Below are 22,186 nucleotides of genomic sequence, written 5' to 3' on the forward strand. Positions count from 1 at the left end.
GGACAGCCAATTTTTTCTGTAAAAGGGCCAGAGAGTAAATATTTTAGATTTTGTGAGGCCATTGGTCTTTGTTGCAACTACTCAACTGTGCTTTGTAGTGCAAAAGCAGCTGTATGTAAACAAAACACTGTGGCTGTGTGCCAATAAAATTAATTTATGGATACTGAAATTTACGTTTCATGTAGTTTTCACACATGACAAAACCTTCTTCTGTTTATTTGTTTCTACCATTAAAAATGTAACAACCAGCTTAGCTCATGGGCCATACAAATATAGATCCATCTGGTTCATCAGGTGTAGTTTGCTGATACCCAGAATGGAACGCTGATATAGACCATGTATAAATGAGAACTTAAATAGAGTTGGTTGGATGTTTTCTGTTTGCTTTTGAGATCCAGTCCCTGCCCTTCTCCACCCCACTCTATGCTTCGGCAGGTTCTTTACCCTCTAGCTGTTGGTTAGTGACATACGAAGGGGAGGTAGATGGGAGAGAGCCCACTCTTGGTACAGGCAGAAAGGGAATATATTGTCGTTAGTGAATTTTTAAAACATTAATAACACCTTTTTTCATCATCATATACTGGCAATTCTAAACAATGTCAGTGATAAAACAGTCCTCCCCATTAGTGCTGTGATTATCACCCTTATTTAGTTGGGTTTGGCTAATGGGACATCCCAGCAGGGGACTGGGGGTCAGGGGGAGACTAAAATCTGCAGCAGATTCGGGATGCTATGTACGCTACCTTGCTATTTGCACCTTAGGATTGAGCAACGATAATATCCAATAATAACAGAGGGGTCTGTGGCTGGTAGAGATACTGTATGGACCTTCTGAGAACCCCTCTGTAACAGAATCACAGCTTATATCCATAAGGTTTTGAAGATAAGCCACACCTTCCTTTGTCATGTGTAATTTCCCATCTGGAATGCAGTTCTGCCCTTGCACTGCTTAAAACTGAATAACAGACCTTGAGACATCAAACGACTATGTGCCCTGAATTGCCCATTATGAGCTAGGTGATATCTGATCCGCTGAATCATAAAACTGGATGTGTAGCAGCAGCATTCTCCTCCTAAATGGAAATGGCCTATATTGAGACTGGGTGCTATCAGGTCCAGAAAGAGCAAACAAAATATGGAAGCAGCCAATTAAGAGTTCCATGATACCTGCTCAACTGCTTTACCTATGCTCCTTCAGCCTAGAGAACTCCCTTTCCCAGTAATGGAGGACGGAAAAGCTCAGATCTGATTTATGGATAGATGTGTACTGAACGTCACCATCAGCCAGAAGTGAAAGGCTGCTACATTAAAGCCTGAAAGATATCATCAGTAAAGGGAGATCTTCCCAGCGGGCAAAACTTGGGCAATCCATATCTATGGGCAATCCATATATCCTTGTCTGGTTATTTGCCACCAAACAGCCCTGGTTGATACTCTTAGAGTCCCAACTGCCTTTTGGAATAGCCTTGAGTGCAAATAGCCTCAGCATCTGGCTTTAAGCCCCTTTCATCCTTGTCTGTTCCACGTAGGACCAGTGACTTGATTTCACGCATAATCTTTCACCCGCACAGTCAATAAAAACAGTGTGGCAGATTCTAGCAACAAGGCTTGGAGTGGCATCAAATGAAATCAGTATCTTATTTGTGTTGATTATTTTCTGTATTGGCTTTCTCTTAGCCATTAAATTACTGTCCTTTAAACATGATGCCACTATTGAGGAAGGATGTAGAGCTGTTAGAAAATGTCTATTTTTTTGCTAGAAACTAGCAGCAGGTAACAGTCACTTGCCACATTGCTGTTTTTATGCCTAGAAAACAATTCATATTTTGGTCATCTAAATCAATGTTTTCATTCCATGGAATTTTCAATCCTTTCTAGGGAGAACTTCAGGTGTCACATATTGCCAGAAAAAAAAGTTGTCTGTCACATGAACCATTAAGTAAACTGATATAAAACATAATTGATAACTTTGACCTGTCACTAATATCTGATGATTGCCTAATATACTGAATTATCTGAAATTCTTATTAAACACATTTATGTAGGATCCTGGTTTCTATTATCCATATCTGGAATGAATATCTGAATTAGTAGTATTAGCCAGACAAGAAATGATTCCCTCTTCCTAGTAATTAAATAAATCTGTTTGCTATTAGTAGTATTTACAACTCACTTTTAAAACCATCCATCCACATACATACCACCTCCACGATCAAGCTTGTGTTCAGCAGCAAGAAATATGATATGTTTTGAAATGTGGTTTTCTTTGTTTCAACTCTCAAAATCTTATTTAAAGTAATAAGGTAAGATTCACTATAACATTTCCCAGTAAAACTTAATCCACAAAAATACAGACTCTCAGAACAATTCAATAAGTTTTAAAAATCCCCAACCTCATTTTTTAAAAAAGATTTTATTTATTTATTTGACAGAGAGAGAGAGCACAAGTAGGCAGAGAGCAGGCAGAGGGAGAGAGAGAAGCAGGCTCCCCGCCGAGCAGGGAGCCCGATGCGGGGCTCGATCCCAGGACCCTGGGATCATGACCTGAGCCGAAGGCAGACGCTTAACCAATGGAGCCACTTGGGTGCACCCCCCAACCTCATTTTAAGACTAGGACATGGTGAGTCTGGAGAGCAGCATGAGAATGTGGGTCCAGTGCATAAACGCCCTTAAAGACAGATCTCAAATGAAAGAAAATCCTCTTTCCACCAGACTGATGTTGATGGCAGACAGAAGTCTATAAAATAACTATTTTAATTAAAAATATCAGACTGCTGTCAAAGTTTTCTAGGTCTTAACCTGTTGCTCTGATGTTCTGACATATTGCCTCCAAAACAAATAGAAGCCATGTTTAGACTCCTTAAAAATATTCATCTTTTCAGATAGGATCTGGCTGTATTACTTCTGAAATAACTAAATTGTCTAGCTCATAGTTTCTTAATTTAATTAATTAATTAATTAGTTAATTAACTATTTCAAATGAGATAGCTGATCATAATGAAAGACGAATATTAGTTTGGGTTTGGGCTTAGGTTTAGCACCATGCTATATTTAAATAAACAAGTAGGATTGATTTAGTATTTAAGAAAAGAAAAACAGGTCCACAGATAACCACATCCAAATAGCAGAAATGTAAAAGGGTAAATATTACAGGGTTCTTGCAAGTACATGGTTTATTATTCTAATATTTCAAGTGAAAACACAACGTTAGATTAAAAAAATCTGGATTATGAAGACATTAGGGAAGGAAAGAGAAGAAATGGCTAAATGAAGACAAAATATGATTTTTAAGTTTCTGATCAAATAAATAAGATAAACATTTGCATAAAAGTCAGAAAGAAGCTATATCATTGCATCACCACCAGATGAACACAGAGAAAACATTCACACAATTTTTATAAAATACTCAGGCTCTAATACTGAATTTTTGCAGAATTTCCATTGAGTTACTGCCAACCCTTAAATATTCCAAAGGTGGCTTAAGATATTTGATGAACTCAAGACATAGCCAGGTTGTGTAGTCCCTAAAATTTTGCTTCTTTATGGTTCTTATTTATATGTTTTATATGTGCAAAAATGGCATGTGCTATTTATAATACGAGTTGTTAGATATAAAATATCCAAGAGAATATACTCATTGACATTCCCTGAAGATCATAAACACAATTCCAAAACAACTATTAAAGCAGGGGTTGGCTAATCTGAGCCAATATCAAAACTAAGAAAGCCCAAATATATATGGTCTAGCAAACAGACGCTTATAAATTAGAAAGGAAAAGTAAAGAGAGATTCATTCTACTCACAGGCAGTCCCTGTTTTCCTGGTAGCCCAACTTTTCCAGAGTTTCCTGAAATGCCATCAGCTCCCTGGTATCCTTGCATGCCTTTTGGCCCAGGTAGGCCAGGAAGACCCTTGGTAGTCAAAAATTAAGTGGATTATAGAGAGATGTTGTACAAATGTTTAAATGACAAATACCTGTATATTTGGGTATATTTTTAATACCCCACCCCCGGATAAATTTTCCTGTTTCCTTAATTCTTTTTTGGATTCAACAGATCAGGTAACTAACTGTCTTTAAAAGTTCCTTAAACAGAAATGCCGAGCTAACTAAAATGTACTGTGTAAGCTTTTGAGCGTTAGTGCAATTCTCTCCTATTTTTCATTGTGCTGGCCTCTGCTCTATCCAGCTATGGAGAAAAGTCAGCTGTATCGTCACCTGTCAGTTTACGATACAGCTATACTTTACCATCAGCAAAACCTCATGTTGTGTTATTTTCTCAGGAAACAAATTATGGTCCTTTTTGTTGCCACTCCAAGCTAGATAATTATATGACTGCATAAAGGTCTGAACGTTTTGTTTCTACTCTTGGGCAAGTGCATTTTATCTGTATGAATCTCTGATCTGAATGTGTTTATAATTTATGTTCATTTTCTTTTCTTTTTTTGAACCAACGCAGGACACCCAAAGTAGGCATCTAGCTCTTGGCTACGGAAGCCCAGCGGGAAGTAAGTCTTTGCTAATAAGCCAGTCAACACATATTTGCTTGGCTAGAGGAAACTGATGGCTAAGGTAAAATTAATCTTTGTTCTGCGATGAAATGATTTAAAACATTTTCTTCTAAGACTTTCTGTTCTACTTGCCAGGAAACTGAGAGGATGTGTCCTTCAATTACAATCCAGCTCATGCTTTTTGTTCATGCTTGAGGATCTCTGACCTTTGTCACCAATCATTTAGTCATATTTCAAGTTCCCTGTTTTCAGTCAGGATCAGAGAGTAAGATGAGTCCACAGAGAGAGCTCCGTAACAATGGAAAATAGCATCCTTCAATTGCAGGGACTTATATTTAAACAGCAATCTTGGTTTTGAGCTAATGGTCATATTTTGTTCCCTGTGTTCCAGCTCGAGCTTAAATTTTTTTTTTGAAGACAAGCTGATTTATCCAACACTTGTCATAATTGGCCCCAAACTTTTCTGCTTGCTGAAGCTGCCAATTCTATTTAGAAAAACAAGAAAGATGAAAAGGGCCTGCTACTTACAGGAATCCCAGGTTTCCCAGAAGGACCAGGAGCTCCTTTTTTCCCCCTAGGGCCCTAAAAATGTGAAGCACAGTTGTCACTTAATTGTAATAAACTTAACTAAGCTGACGGCATAGAAAAGAACCCTGAGATGGGGATGCTGCTGCCAGGCCTGCCTAGTCCTGGCTAACTGTACATCACCGAGATCTCCGTTTAACCTCCCTGGGAGCCATTTTCTTTATATGAAAATGGGAGAATTTGACCAGATAATTTATGAATTTCTATCTAGCTCCAAATTCTAGGATTTAAGAATTTAAATCTTGGCTCTAAAAGGGAATTAAATATTAGTTAATAAATGTCCATGTTTTCAGACAGGGCCTTTGTCTTCCTATTGGAAGTGGCTAAGTGCTTCACTAATCTCATAAACATTTATTGACTATTTTGTATGTGCTGGGGATGCAAAGTCAAAGTTACTGATCTCAAGGCACTCACAGTGTAGTAAGGGACATGAATCAATAGCCTAAAATGTGCTTATCTGGAAGCATGGAGAAGAACATACTTGTGAATCAAAGAAAAGATATTTATTTCCCACGGAACTCTTTGTTTTTCCATGTGTGAGATGTTTTAAATCATAATTGATTCAGCAGTAACTGGTCTGCCAGAATAGTTAGGAACTTTGCCCTTTGCGAATCATGCCATTATTCTGATGATATCCTAAAATTATTTTAAAAAGAAAAAGGTGGAAAAGAGTGACCTAGTTCACAAATAAGAAAAAGAGGCCTATTGTCATTACCAGACACATTTCTCAGAAGTCATCGGAAGTTCTCACAAACGGAATAATTCCACCAAAATGGGATGTTACGTTATTCAAATTTGAAGATAAATTGTGCCAAAGATTCAAACTGACAACAATAACAAAGTAAATAAGTTCATAACATATTACATCCTCTGAAAATGATCTTAACATTTCAAGAAGAAATAGTATATGCAGTCATAGAAAAAAAGGGTATTTTCTGTAAGAGATAAAAATCCAACTTTGTTAGAATTTGATAGTGGGGAGATATATGAACTAAGAGTTCTACCTCCAGCTTGGAAAACTATTTTACTCGCCTTAAAAAGTCACTAATGTAAGGTCCTTCTAAGGGTAAGGAAACCAGGAAATGAAACAGTAGATGATTTGACTTTAGTTGAAGAAGATGCAATTCCTGGAATAATATGATCTCTAAAATACAATATATCTTTTAGGACAAAATAAGGAAGTAAAATAAACAAATAAGATTTTAAATACTGAAAAAATTGTGATTTCAGTTATCTCTAATATCACTAATTAAATAGTATATGAACTGTGATAATATTCAAATATGTTAACCAGAGTGTTTTTTTCCTTTACAGTATTTTTTTTATGCAAAGTGATAGATCTGTTCTAGATTTTAGATTTTCAAAACAGACTTTTCCTTAGCTTATGAATTTCAAAATAGTCCTCTGAAACTCATGCTGGAGTAATAATTTGAGAAGGATATAATATTTTGGGAAGAATATATTTTTAAATGCAAAAGCCTGATTTCTAAATATTTAAAGCCTATCTTTGAGTATCAAAAACCAAGGTGACAAAGAATTCAAATCATGCATTTTGCCATAAAGAACAGATTTAGAATTATAATAGTATAAAAGAAAATTTTTCTTATTTAAGGGGATATAAAGATGTTCAAGTTGGAGAAAGGTAAGAAGACAAGTAAAAGAGAAGCAAGACTGTTCAACCCTGACAGGGATCTCTGAGAAGGGCCCTTTACACCTCACTCTGCCCTCAAGTCCTAGCTTGGGTAGAAGCAATACCCTCAGATAAGTGTGGGGATTTGGGCACAGAGACAATGGCTAGGGAGACTAAAGTCTTCATTTAGAGGCCCACATAAACTACACTGAGTGTCAGCAATAGAGTAGAAATTTCTGTAGGAGATGTCTAGGCCAGTGGGCTTGAGAAAGTCTGAGTCCCGCAAGCACCAGCATGGTATAGGAATTAGAATGTATTTCCACGTGGCCAAGAACAGAAGCATATAGGAGTAAGGGCCTATATAAGAAGACTTTGTACCTTTTCTATACTCAGAAAATAGCTGTACATGGTCAGCAAGGTAGGGCCTTGGTAGATGTCAACATGGTGGGATCATAAGCAACTGGGAATCTACATGGATAATATGCATTTCAGTGTATACTATTGTAAATAGATGACCTAAGACCAAACTCACCTTCCATTCCTCTTCCCCACCACTGCTACCCAGAATGTAACTGCAAACTTGACAAGAGAGTGAATAGGGAAAACTCTAAATCAAATGTAGGATATTTGTGTGGATGGAGTAAAAGGCACTCAACTGATTAGATTTCCACCAATTAGGTTTCTACCACCAGGAAGGATGGGTACTCAGGACAGATGTTAAGTTCCATTATAAAGAACACAAAAAACAAAGTTTTATTTTTAGTATACCTGAGTCTATGTCTTATGGTTCAGACATACTACACATGTAAGTAAGGGTTTTACTCCAAATGTTCATATAACAAAATAAAAACAAAGAGATTCACATATCATCACAGATTGATTACATTTTGGGATGACCATTATGTTGGGGATTATTTCAGAAAAGTTAAATGTTGTGTACTGAAATCTACATGTATGGGTCTATTATCATGAAGATTAGAATGGTATTCAGACTTGGATGGGCATCAGGAAGCAGCTCCCAATAGAATAACATGAAAAGGAAAGTATGACTATGAAGTATTTTTTGCTACTTGTAATAGGACAATTGTGGCAAAATCTGTCTATTGAAGACAAAAAGTGTTTAGCAAATAACAAAACTATAGTCTCTGCTGTTTTGAGATGTTCGATTCAGGAAATATATCTTTATTACAGTTATTATCATCATACTAAAAGGAAGTAGGCCAGCTAGAAAAAAAACATAGTCTCACAATTGAGATTTTAAATGTATAACAAGATCAACAGGGGCGCCTCAGTCCTTAAGCGTCTGCCTTCAGCTCAGGTCATGATCCCAGGGTTCTGGTATCAAGCCCCACATTGGGCTCCCTGCTCAGCAGGAAACCTGCTTCTCCCTCTCCTACTTCCCCTGCTTGTGTTCCCTCTCTCTCTGTCAAATAATAAATAAATAAAAATCTTAAAAAAAAATAAAGATCAACAAAGTGTAGAACATTGATAGAAGGTAGTCTAATTCTTTCGATAATGGACATTTTAAAATGTGTCATTATAGTCCAAACCCTTGTTTGCTTTTTATTTAAATGAAACTGAAAAACAGATACCTCAATACTTTGCTAGTTCTAACTTTGTTAGAGAGGATAGCTTTACAATATAAACATAGATTTAGAGTTAGGCAATAATTACTCTTTTTCTCTTCTTTTTTTTAAACCAAGAAATTTCAATTCACTAAAATCTGGAATTTTGTTTTGGAAGAAAAATAAGATTTTGGCTTGAGTTTTAGTCTTTGAAAGCCATTATAGGACAAATTCACTACATCTGAATTTAAAAAGTCTTTGAAAATGTAGTGGTTGTGCAATCGGCTTGATTTGCTCTTTTTCTCTATGGTTGCCCACTGTCTCATGCATGAGAGCCCAATGAATAAGTTAGTTGGTTAAGTAAGATTAATCATATTTTACTTAATTTATAAAAGATCTCAAGTAATAGAAGACTTTTGTATAACATTGAGAGTCAGGAAATTTCTAGTGTTGGTTCTGTTGTTAACTAATTCTGTGATCTTAGGTAACTCTCTAAAATTTAAATTTCTTCATCTGAAAAATGAGAGGGTGGTCCAGATGATTTTAAAGGTTCATTTGCAAACCTAAAAAACTTTGCAGCTTTGCAAAAACAAGATGACAATAATTGGACAAGATCCACCTGGCCACTGAAGGTGTCCCTACTGAATAATACATGGTCAATGATTATTCTTGTAGCAATTATGACTATTTTAAATTCTAAGAGGGTTTTTAATGTAACCTTGAACTGTATGCCAGCATTGCCCAAAGCAGGATAGAACTAATTCCCTTGGATTATACAGAATTTAAACCATGGTTTCTCAGCATCTTTTGGCTCTAATACACAGGGAGAGTTGAGCATGGCAGCTGGAAATGTAGCTGTCTGGTAAGAATATTTGAATTTCATTGACATAATTTTAATAGATAGTAATAAATACTTTAAAAATTTCTTCTTCCTGACATATGTCAAAAAAGAAGAAGAAAATACTGAGAATATGAAAGTATTGATTGTAAGAGATTAGAAATTTTAGGATCAAACCTTGGGAGAGCATTTGCATCCTTAGGCACTTAATGCAAATATAAGGAAATCAAATGAAAACAGTAGTAGTGTTCTAGGTTCATAGCTTTTTCCACTATTTTTTCCAATTTGGGTATTAAAAATTGTAAGTAAATGGGACAATTACCTTCTCTCTCTGCATTTTTTCTTGTTAAGACTTGCCTTCAATGGATTACTTTTATTTTTTATTTATTAGTTCTTATTTATTAAGGAACCTGACAAGGAGTTACTAGGTAGATGTCAAGACTATTCAAAATGGCTGTAGGTGAGTGAGCACCTATGTAATATCAGATTCAACCCAATTTTACTACTTATTCCTGCAAGTAGGAAACACAAAGTATGGATGAAGACTTAACAAATTAGGAGAAATGTGGTCTCAAATTGATTACTTTTTATCCATTCTCACCTAATTTATTATTAAAATACATGTGTTTTCTTAAGAATTTAATTTAAAATCAATAGCAGGTGAAATCAGAATGCTATGAAAAGCAAGGTAGCAATGAACTGATGGTACAAATTACAAAGCAAGTTATAAGGCAACAACCTTCCATAAGGTTGAGGCAACATCAGTGCATAGGGAAAGAGATGTCTAAATTCAATAGCTAATACATTTGTAGTTTATTTGATAACAGATAATTGGCTTGTCTTATGGAAAAAAATATTTTAAACCAATTGTGAGTCTGTGTCACATAGTCAAACTATTTCTACCCTTATCCTTACTACAATGAAATAGGTTTCACTGATAGGTTTTCACTTTTCAACATTGGTTTTAAGGCTTATTTATATTTTTGCTTGAAACCCCAAGGAGAGACCATTCGTTTTGGACAACTTTAGGCGATTTTCACAAAGCCAGAAAAGGCTGCTGGTAAAGGGAAATTGGGATGGCAGTCAAAACACATGAAATAATCAATAATCATGTTTTAGCACAATTATTGACAAACACTCTGATTAGAGGCCTACAGTGATCCTTGCTCTGGAAGTGTGAATGATCATTTAAATTACAATGAACAGTAGCTCCTATGTTCTTGCCTTCTCAAACAAACAATAAGTATCAAATTGTCTTAAATAATTTCAACTTACTTCAGATCCTCTCTCTCCTTTTAGTCCTCCTTCACCCTGGTCACCTGGCTCACCCTTTAGTAGGAAACCAAACAGAAATCATGTATGAAGCAGAGACCAAATAAGATATATAAACATTAATTTTTTTCAATGCCAGAATTACAAAGAGTGTTTTCAAAACATACTGGGGGCCCTTGTTGTCCAGCAGCACCTCTTGGTCCTGGTAAACCCACATGACCCTAGGAATAGAAAAGATTATATTATTAGAATAAATAGAGACATGTAATTTAGAGAATAGGGTAGTATCACTTAAAATGGTAGCAAAATGTTACAAAATGCAACTTAAACATCAGGAATTATGATTCTCTGAAATGTTATAGAACATAGTATCTATTGGATATGATGATAACTGAGAAAGAGTGTCAAGTTTTGCTTTGTTTTGCACATAGGTTAATGTAGTGGGGTGAATGGTGGCCCACCAAAAGATGTCTATGTCTTAATCCCCAGAACCTGTGAATATGATTTCATTTGGAAAAATGGTCTTTGCAGATATCATTGAGTTAATGATTTTAAAAAGATATTATCCTGAATTGTCTATGACAAGTACCCTTAAAAGAGAGAGACACACACAAACAACAAAGGAGAGGGCCATGTAAAGACAGAGGCAGACACTGGAGTGATGTAGCCACAACGAGCACTGTCAGCCACCAGAAGCCAGAATAGTAAAGGGAGGATTCTCCTCTAGAGCCTGTGGGAGGGAAGATGGTCTACTAACACCTCAATTTCAGATTCCTGGTATCTGGAACTATGAGAGAATAAATTTCTATTGTTTTTGTTGTTGTTGTTGTTTTTATTTATTTATTTATTTATTTATTTATTTATTTATTATGTTATGTTAATCATACATTACATCATTAATTTTTGATGTAGTGTTCCATGATTCATTGTTTGCATATAACACCCAGTGTTTTAAACCACCCAGTTTACAGTAATTTGGTCAGGAAACTAGTACAGTAAATAACCAGAGGAATAGAGAGTTTGAGAACAAATTTCTTGCTTCAACCTATTCCCACTGTGGAAGTGAACTATGATCTCCATTTTTACAAACTAAGTTCATACCATTTGGATAGATTTATTGAGTTGAAAACTGGAAGTTGTTACTCTATATAATGCCAAGGTACATCAAGTGACTTTGATATTCAGCCATCTGTCATTACCCTAGTCCTCCTAAGAAGGAATGCTGACCTACCACATTTCCCTTTTCAAGTGTGTAAATACAAACTAGCAACAACCCAAAGGCATGTCAGGGTATGCATGCATGTCAGGGTATGCATGAAAAATTCTGCATGTAATCTCTTTTATCCCCTTCCCTACTGTCCTCTTTGTTTCAGATTATTTCTTCCTACTCTCTGTGGATTACAGAAAGAATGCCATAGGCTCATCTGTTTTCCTGGACTAGGAGAAGCGAGGATTGCCTACGTAGGCTAACGAATTTATCTCATAGAAAGATCAGTTGAAGCCTTCTTTGTTTGTATTCGTTGAGGCAACTGTTTATGGTTTTAAGATCCAACTTCCTGATTAAAAGAAAAAAAAAAAGGAATCCTGTTTAAGAGAATGAACAGTGGCAAGAGGGAAAGGCTAGTTTGGAAAGCTTTCTATAGAACGTGGCCATAACTAAAGAGAATACCATGGCCTTACCTGACCAGAATCAGGTCAGTCAAGAGGAAGTTTGGTACAAGTAAATATGATGATTATAGGTCATTTATTAAGCAGAACTCAGGAGAGAAGTGATTGGTGAAAACCTGGAGTTACAAAGTGCAGTGAGACCGAGCATACAAGCAAACTATAAACTCAAAACCATGAATGGCCAATTGTGATTTTGCTACCATTTTTGTCTGTAGTTTACAGGGACCCTTTTAGAATGATCACAGAATAGCTTCTCTTGGTTTTGTGAAGTCTGGATACAAATCTCACTAAAAACAAACATGCTTTCTAGGAGTTTCACTATAATTCCTCTGGTTCTTTCTATTACAATAAAAATTGACAAAGGCCATTTTTCTGCAGTGTTAAAAATTAAATATGCTGTAGTAAATATTATTATGAAGTCATGTAGGCAAGGTTATGGGAAATGACTGACTTTGCCTAATGATATTAGTGGTGGGATGTGCTAAATGGCCAAGAGGAGCTAGATGGTCAAGGATTTTATAAGGGAAGTGATGATAAGCTGAATCTTGAAGGATGAGAGTTCCAGGTAGGAAAGTAAAAAGAAGACATTCTGGCAGAGGAGATAGCATGGGGGAATAAATGGAGATTCATCTGACAGAACATGTTAAGAAGAGAATGGATTTGAGAGGGCTATCACTGGGGATAGGGAGTCTACTTAGGAAGTTATTAAAGTAATTCAGACAAAAATGATGAAACCTAAACTAAAGTAGGGCAAAGTGGCTAGATAGCAGAGCTATCTGAGGTCGAAAGAAGTGGCCAAATGGATTTGAGAGATGAGAGGAGAGAGAAAGGAGTGAGAGGAGGGAAAGGATGAGAGAGACAAAGAGACAGAAAGAAACACAGGGAGAGCAATAGACACATACAGAGAAAAAGAGACACACAGAGAGAGCAATAGAGAGAGACACAGACCTAGACAGACAGAGAGAGAGGGATGATTCATTTATTGGCTTGAACACCTTAATGTCTGATGGTAGCATTCACTGAATTGGGGACATAGAAAGAAGAGGATCAGATTTGGGGAGGATGATGGAACTGTTGTATAGGACATACTGAGGTAGAGGTGCCTGTGATGATATCCAATAGCAATTTGGATATGCATGCCTGACGCTAAAGAGTGATGACAACTGAGGATTTAAACATTGTTCTTTTATTGTGTGCAAAGATGTTATGGACTTTGCCAAACCAAAGTGGAATGGAGTTTAAGCTAGAACATAAGTTATTCAATGTACTTCTAGGATTCATCTCACACAAGTTTAGTCTGACTTCATCTTGGGTATGTGTATGTTTCTGCCCATAGCTTTAAAAAGCCGATGTTGACAGTATAATATGCTTATTCCCACTATGTACTCTGGCTTTCTCAAGCCTCAGATGAATTTATCTTGACCTATAGAATGTATAGCTTTCTGGATGACAGCTATAATTTACTATATCTGTTTTTATACTGATTAAATGTTCTTATTCTATATGTCTTCTGCATGTGATGTCCACAGAGGTAAGGACTGTGCCTGGGGTGTCCAGTATTAAATTCATGGCACCTAGTTCTGCTCCTGGCCCATGGCAGACATTCAAAAATATGAGAGACCAGAGATTTTGTTATGCATGATACATAAGATCTGTCATGTATAATAATGCCTAATGAGTATTTACTGATGACAATGAGCAAGACACATGACTTTTATAATTCAAAAGGAAAAAAGACCAAAGGATGGTGAAAAAGATTTTTAAAAATTTCTAATTGTTCATAGCCAAATGGAAACAAAATCTGCATTATCCATTCCATTTTTAAAAAGGATTTATTTATTTATTTGAGAGAGAGAGAGGGAAAGAGAGTGTATGTCTGCACCCCAGTGGGGAGAGGGGCAAGGGGAAAGAATCTTCAAGCAGACTCCCTGCTGAACGCAAAGCTCAATGTGGGGCTCTATCTCATGACCCTGATATCATGACCTGAGCCGAACCAAGAGTGGGACACTTACCTGAGCCACCCAGGCACCCCCATTCCATTTTTTTTTATCCAGTAGGATAACCTTGAGTTCACCACAATTGTAAGAATATTTGTGAATATAAAAATGTTTTTAAAAAGGTTGGTGATTATTCAGCCATAAAAAGGAACGAAGTACTAATACATTCTACATTGATGAACTTTGAAAACATTATGTTGAATGAAATGAAGCCAGACACAAAAAGCTATACATTGTATGATTCCATTTATATGAAATATCCAGGATAGATAAATCAATAGAGATATAAAGCAGAGTAATGGTTGCCAAAGGCTGGGAGAAATACAGAGTGACTGCTTAATGGGTATGGTGCTTCCTTTTGTGGATGAAAATGTTCTAAAACTATGTAGTGTGTGATAGTTTTCAATATTGAGAATGTACTAAAAATCTCTGAATTGTACACTTTAAAATGGTTAAAATGGGGGTGCCTGGGTGGCTCAGTCTGTTAAGGATCTGCCTTCAGCCCAGGTCATGATCTCAGGGTCCTTGGGATCAAGCCCCACGTTGTCAGGCTCCCTGCTCAGCGGGGAGCCTGCTTCTCCCTCTCCCTCTACCCCTCCCCCCACTTGTGCTCTCTCTCTCTCTCAAATAAATAAAATCTTAAAAAAATAAAATAAAATGGTTAAAATGTATATTTTATATTATGTGTATTTTTTTTAAAGATTTTATTTATTTGAGAGCGAGAGAGAGCACAAGCAGGGGGAGCAGGCAGAGGGAGAAGCGGGCTCCCTGCTCTACGGGACTCGATCCCAGGACCCTGGGATCATGATCTGAGCCGAAGGCAGAGGCTTAACCGACTGAGCCATCCAGGCGACCCTATTATGTGTATTTTAGCACAATAAAAAAGAAGGCTTGATGATAATGCTAACCCTCATTTTACTAGAGTGAAAGAATAGTATATACATTTTAAAATTACAGAAAAGCAAACATTTAAAAATTTCACCTGAGGCTACAACAGAATAACTCTAAATAAAGCATGGTTCCCCTGCATGAATCAAACTTGTGCTTGGGAAAACTTGGCAGGGGACAAGTGTGGATATTTCATGGCTCTCAGATGTCTAAGCAATAAAATTATTGTGGCTGTCTGGCTTAAGATGGCTTGTTTAGAATAAAACCAGCAGCAAATGAAAAAATGACCTCTAAAACCTATAGGTTAGGCAAAGGATAGAATAAGACAGAAAGGAAGATGTGGATCAAATTAATTCATGAATTATCCACAAGTGAAAACTTCACCAAGAGTATTTGTGGAATGAGGAAGGAGAAATAGATTCCACAGTAGGCCCAGGAAGAAGTTCTCAGATGAAGGATTTCTGAATAAGGTGTGACTATCCAGAATAAGGCAGGCAGGGTTTTTCTTCTGCTAGCCAGGTGAAGAGATTCTTTTCTTCTTCCAAAAAAAATAGTTACCTGTTTGTTTGGCAGTAAATTTGCTGGTTTAGCTACCAAATGTTTTGTAGTTGGTAGAGGCCAAAAGAAGATAGTGCAAGAACCTGATTTTCCTGAGAATGTTTGAAGTTATGCACAGCAGAAACGAAGTTTTAGATGCTTCTCAAATTATTCTGGAAGCAGTGGGTTGGCTTCTCAACACAAAGAAAACCTAATTTCAAGTAAATACACTGGCTTCCTTGGATTAAGAAACACTTATAGATACAAACTGTTATATAAATTTGAAATAGAATATATATATATGACATCCTAAAAATGTTTCTCCAAAAATAGAAGAAATGCAAGATGGCCACCACAACAATTTCACAAACATTTACAGCTACCTTCAACATTTGCTTCAAAGAGAATTTTAGGAAGTGAAAGTTGATTTTTCAGATTTTGGCCTTGAGAAAATGAATTTATTAATGATAATTATCTACCTACCAGCTTGTTCATTCAATCTGGCTATGTAAATCTTCATTTCAGATATGATTACTGAAATTTTATATGAGAGGGGTATATTGGATCAAATTACCCATCAATTCATTATTAAAAATGAATTATGTTTATATGCATATTATATGCTATTATATACAAAGCTCAGAACAAAACATTGTAGAAGACAGAAATCATATTCAAATTGGAGAGCTAAGGTATCTACACATTAAAAATAATTAGCAAAAATATCAGCAACAGAAGATGGTAAAATATTTCTGTTGAATGATTTTTATAAATAATAAATATTATAGGACTACAGAATAGGGAAAGATTCCTGTTTGGGTGAGTTGGGAAAAAAGAAGTTTGAACTAAATTATAAAATATAGATAGGATTTATGTAAATAAAGAGTAGATAATACTGTGAGTAAGCACAGAATGTTGTGAGCAAAGGAAGGACATAGAAACTATAGGAAGAGAACTAGCAGATGACCATTTTGTTTCACTATTGACACTGTAAACAGGAAGAGATGAGAGATGAGGCAAGAATACAGAACATCCTTAACAGAAATGTGCTAATAAAAAAATGACACAGAATAAATTCTACACTTAGTCTAATATAATTTTGGCTGATGAAGTTGGTCTCATAAAATACTTCTAAGAATGGAAGAGGACAAGAATTGACAGAAGGCTTGAAAGTATGACATTCATCCACCCACTTGACAACTCTTTATTGAATTCCTACTATACACCAGGAACATTATGTTCTAGAAATTGGGGATATAATGATGAGAAAGCCAGACAAGAGTCTTATTTTCATGGATCTTACTTTTTGGTAGGGAAAAATAGACTAAACAAAAAAACCCCACAAATGTATAAAAAAAAGAGGTAAGATAAAAGAGATAGCATTAAATATGATATAAAGAGATGGATAGAAAGGGCAGTTAGAGAAGGTCTTTCAGGAAGTAACATTTTAGCTGAGATCTTAATGATGAGAAAAAAGCAGCAATGGGAGAAGACAAAGATGATTCTAGAAAGAAGGAACAGAAAGTACAAAGAGCTAGGCTTGTTCCAGGATCAAAACCACAAGACATTACTAATAACTCAGTGATGCTTCTTCTTCTTTTTTTTTTTTTTAAGATTTTATTATTTATTTGAGAGAACAAGAAAGACAGAGAGAGAGAGAGAGACAGAGCATGAGAGGGGGAGGGGCAGAGGGAGAGGAGAAAGCAGACTTCCCACTGAGCTGGGAACCTGACTAGGGGCTTGATCCCCTGACACTGAGATCCTGACCTGAGCCGAAGTCAGACACTTAACCGACTGAGCCACCCAGGCATCCCAGTGATGCTTATTTTCATTTGAAACTGAGAAAAATCACAGAGAACACTAATTCAATGTAGAAGCAAGGTGTGAAATTTGCTGTATTTACCTTATAGCCCTCTGCTCCAGGCTCTCCTCTCTCTCCTTGTTCCCCAACTGGACCCTGCAGAGACCACGTGCAAAAATAATCAATTTCACAGTTGGATCTAAGTATTTGTGAATGAAGATAACAGTTAGTGTGGAATATTTTTTTCTAAAAATATGAAACCAAATGTATAACAATTTGCTTAGTTCCACTAAATAATTTCAAAAGATTGAATTTCAATAAAAACAAGAACATCATAAGCATGGAATTATTTAAAGAGAATCTCATAATGATTCTGCAAGAAAAAATATTGAAGAAATGAAGTCCACTTAAACAATATAAATTTTCAGATGTATAAAATATGTTAGGCATGTTGGCAAAATAACTTGCATTTTTACTTAATGTTAAAATGATAAAGATTTAATTGACTCATTCATTAATTAGAAGACTATATTTAATAATCTTTTTATTGATTTATTTTTATTTTTTTGAAGTTCAGTTGACATACAATATTATATTAGTTTTAGGCATACAACATAATGATTCGACATTTATGCACATTATGAAAGGATCACCAGAATAAGCCTGGTCACCATCTGTCACCATATGTAGCTATTATAATATTATTGACTGTACTCACTATGCTATACTTTACATCCCCATGACTTATTTATTTTATAACTGGAAGTTTGTAACTCTTAATCCCCTTCACCTATTTCATCCATCTCCCTACACCGTCCTCTCTGGACAGTTTGTTCTGTGATTTATAAGTCTGTTTATGTTTTGTTTTGTTTGCTTTGTTTTTTAGACTCCACATATAAGTAAAATCATACAGTATTTTCTTTCTTTAACTTATTTCACTTAGCATAGTGCCCTGTAGGTGCACCTATGTTGTCACAAATGGCAAGATTTCACTCCTTTTTATGGCTGAGTAGTATCACATTGTGTGTGTGTGTGTGTGTGTATACACATACTACATCTTCTTTACCCATTCATCTATCAGTAAACACTTAGGTTGTTTCCATATCTTGGCTCTTGTAAGTAATGCTGCAATGAACATATGGGTGCATGTCTCTTTTCAAATTATGTTTTTCATTTCCTTCAGGTAAATACCCATAAGTCGAATAGCTGGATCATACAGTATTTCTATTTTTAATTTTTTGAGGACTCTCCATACCGTTTTAAATAGTGGCTACACCAATTTACATTCCCACCAACAGTTCATGAAGGTGGGAATTTTTTCCACATACTTGCCAACATTTATTTCTTGTTTGTTTGTTTGTTTTACACTAGTCATTCTGACAGCTGTGAGATGAAATCTCATTGTGATTTTGATTTGTATTTCCCTGATTAGTGATGTTGAGCATCTTTTCATGTGTCAGTTGGCCTTTTCTAAGTCTTCTTTGGAAAAATACCTACTCAGGTCCTCTACCCATTTTTAAAAAATCAGATTGTTTTATTTGTGTTGAGTTGTAGGAGTGCTTTATATATTTTGGATAATAATCCCTTATTGGAGATATCATTTGCAAGTATACCCTCCAATTTAGAAGGTTGCCTTTTTGTTTTTTTGAAAAAACATTTTAGTTTGATGTAATCCCAATTGTTTATTTTTGCTTTTGTTGCCTTTGCCTGAGGAGACAGATCCAAAAAAATATCTCTAAGACTGATGTGCAAGAGTTTACACCTGTTTTCTTTTGGAAGTTTTATGATTTCTGGTCTTACATTTAGGCCTTTATTTCATTTTATTTTTGCATGTAGTGGGAAAAAAGTAGTCCAGTTTCATTCTTTTGCATGCAGCTGTCCAGTTTCTCCAACATTATTTATTGAAAAGACTATCCTTTCCCCACTGTATATTCTTGCCTCTTTTGTCATAGATCAATTGTCATAGAAGTGTGTGTTTATTTCTGGGCTCTCTATTCTGTTCCATTGATCTATATATTTATTTTTGTGCCAGTACCATACTGTTTGATAACCATAGCTTTATAGTACAGTTTGAATCAGGCAGCATGATACCTGAAGTTTGCTCTTCTTTTTCAAGATTCTTTTGGCTATTTAGGGTCTTGTCATTCCATACGAGTTTTAAGATCATTTGCTCTAGTTCTGTGAAAAACCCTATTGGAATTTTGCTAGGAATTGTATTAAATCTATAGGCTGCTTTGGATAGTATGAACATCTTAACAATATTATTTCTTCCAACTCATGAACATGGTATATATTTCCATTTATTTTTGTCATCTTCAGTTCTTTCATCAATGTCTTATAGTTTTCAGAATACAAGTATTTCATCTCCTTGGTTAAAATTATTTCTAGAGATTTCATGATTTTCAATTCAATTGTAAATGATTGTTTTCTAAATTTCTCCTGATAGTTTGTTACTATTGTATAGAAATGCAACATTTCTACATATTAATTTTGTATCCTGAAACTTTACTCAATTTAGTAGTTGTAATAGCTTTTTGGTGAAATCTTTATTTTCCATTTATAGTATAATGTCATCTGCAAATATTGACAGTTTTATTTCTGTCTTACCAATGTGGATGCCTTTTCTTTCTTTTTCTTCTCTCATTGCTATGGCTAGGATTTCTAGTAATATGTTGAATAAGAGTGGTTAGAGTAGGCACCTTTCTATTTTTCCTGATCTTAGAGGAAAAGCTTCAGCTTACACCATTGAGTATGATGTTAGTTGTAGCTTTGTCATATATGGCCTATCTTATAGAGGTTTTTATTGAGAGTTTTCATCATAAGTGGATGTTGAATTTCATCAAATGCTTTTTCTGCATCTATTGAGAAGATCATATGATTTTTATCCTTCATTTTGTTTTTGTTTTTTTAAAGATTTTTATTTGACAGAGAGAGAGAGCTCAAGGATTGGGAGCAGCAGAGGCAGAAGGAGAAGCAGGCTCTCCGCTGAGCAGGGAGCCCAATGTGGGGCTTGATACCAGGACTCTGGGATCATGACCTGAGCTAAAGGCAGATGCTGAACTGACTGAGCCATCCAGGCACCCCATCCTCATTTTGTTAATGTGTGTATCAAGTTGATTGATTTGAAATACTGAACTATCCTTGCATTCCTGGAATAAATCTTACTTGATCGTGGTATATGATCCTTTTAATGTATTGCTGAATTCTGTTTGCTAATATTTTGTCGAGGATTTTTGCACCTATGTTCTTGCATGTATATTCTATGTTCATCTATGATATTGGCCTGTGATTTTCTTTTCTTTTTTTTTTTTTTTGTACTGCCTTTATCTGGTTTTGGTATCAGGATAATGTTAGCCTCATAGAATGAATTTGAAAGCATTCTTCCTCTAATTATTTTTTGAGTAGTTTGAGAAGTATAGGTATTAATGCCTCTTTAAATGTTTGGTAGAATTCACCTGTGAAACTGTCTGGTCCTGGACTTTGGTTTATTGGGAGTTTTTTGATTACTGATTCATTTTTATTACCAGTAATCAGCCTGTTCAAATTTCTATTCCTTCCTGATTCAGTCTTAGAAGATTATACATGTTTAGGAATTTATCCATTTCTTCTAGGTTGTCCAATTTATTGGCATATAACTATTTGTAGTAGACTGGGAGATGCTGTTTTTATTTTCATTTGTCTTCAGGTATTTTTTGATTTCCTCTTTAATTCTTCATTAACCCCTTGTTTGGTTAGTAGCATGTTGTTTAGCTTCCTTGTACTTGTGGGTTTTTTTTCCAGTTTTTTTTTCTTGGTATTTATTTCTAGTTTTATACTATTATAATCAGAAAAGATGCTTGATATTATTTCAGCCTTCTTAAATTTATTAAGACTTGCTTTGTGGCCCAACATGTGATCTAACCTAGAGAATGTTCCATGTGCACTTAAGAAGAATGAGTGTTCTGCTGTTTTTGAATGTTCTGTATATATCCATTAGGTCCCTCTGGTCTATGTGTTGTTTAAGGCTACTATTTTCTTTCTGGATGATCCATCCATAGATGTAAGTGCCCTACTTTATTGTATTACTGTTGATTTCTCCCTTTATGTCTGTTAATATTTGCTTTATAAATTTAGGTGCTCCTAAGTTGGTTGCATAGATATTTACAATTGTTATATCCTCTAGTTGAATTGATCCTTTTATCATTACATAATGCCCTTCCTAATGTCTTGTTACAGTCTTTGTTTCAATGTCAATTTTATCTGATATGAGTATGCTACCCAGGTTTTTTTCATTTCCATTTGAATGGAATATTTTCTTTTCCATCCTTTCACTTTCAATCCATGTGTGTCTTTAGGTATGAAGTGAATCTCTTGTAGGCAGCACATAGATGGGTCTTGTTTTTCTTATCTACTAAGTCACCTTGTGTCTTTTGATTGGAGCATTTAGCCCACTTACATTTAAAGTAATTATTGAAAGGTATGTACTTATTGACATTTTGTTAATTGTTTCCTGGTTGTATTTGTAGTTCTTTTCTGTTCTTCTCTTGCTCTCTTCCCTTGTGATTTGATGGTTTTTTAGTGGTATATTTGGATTCTTTTCTCTCTCACTCTCTTTTTTTTTGTGAATCTATCATAGGTTTTTGGCTTGCAGTTTCCATGAGTTTCATATTTAACACCCAATGTACATAGCAGTCTATTTTAAGTTGATAGTCCCTTAAGTTCAAGCATATTCTAAAAGTCCTACATTTTTATTCTCCTTCCCCATATTTTGTGTATTTGTTGTCATAATTTACATTTTTTATTTTGTGTATCCCTTAGCTAATTACTGTAGATATAGTTGTTTTTACTATATTTTTTGGGAGGCAGAGGGAGATGGGGAGAGAGAGAATCTTAAGTAAGCTCCACACCTAACATGGA

At 35.4% G+C, this 22,186-nt stretch overlaps 1 protein-coding gene across 1 annotated transcript in view; it reads right to left on the reverse strand.

The window, feature by feature from the left end:
- The window catches only part of COL24A1 (collagen type XXIV alpha 1 chain), a 358,042-nt gene that overhangs the window by 66,422 nt on the left and 269,434 nt on the right, over nt 1-22,186 (reverse strand). The window contains exons 42-46 of the mRNA XM_081817091.1: nt 17,393-17,446; nt 10,567-10,620; nt 10,403-10,456; nt 5,038-5,091; nt 3,804-3,911 (exon numbers count right to left, since the gene is read on the reverse strand). Of these exons, the coding sequence (XP_081673217.1) occupies nt 3,804-3,911; nt 5,038-5,091; nt 10,403-10,456; nt 10,567-10,620; nt 17,393-17,446 (324 nt within the window). The remainder of the gene's footprint in view (nt 1-3,803; nt 3,912-5,037; nt 5,092-10,402; nt 10,457-10,566; nt 10,621-17,392; nt 17,447-22,186) is intronic.

This window comes from Leptonychotes weddellii, chromosome 4 (assembly GCF_054177405.1).
Source record: "Leptonychotes weddellii isolate Sample4059 chromosome 4, ASM5417740v2, whole genome shotgun sequence".
NCBI classification, from domain to species: Eukaryota; Metazoa; Chordata; class Mammalia; order Carnivora; family Phocidae; genus Leptonychotes; species Leptonychotes weddellii.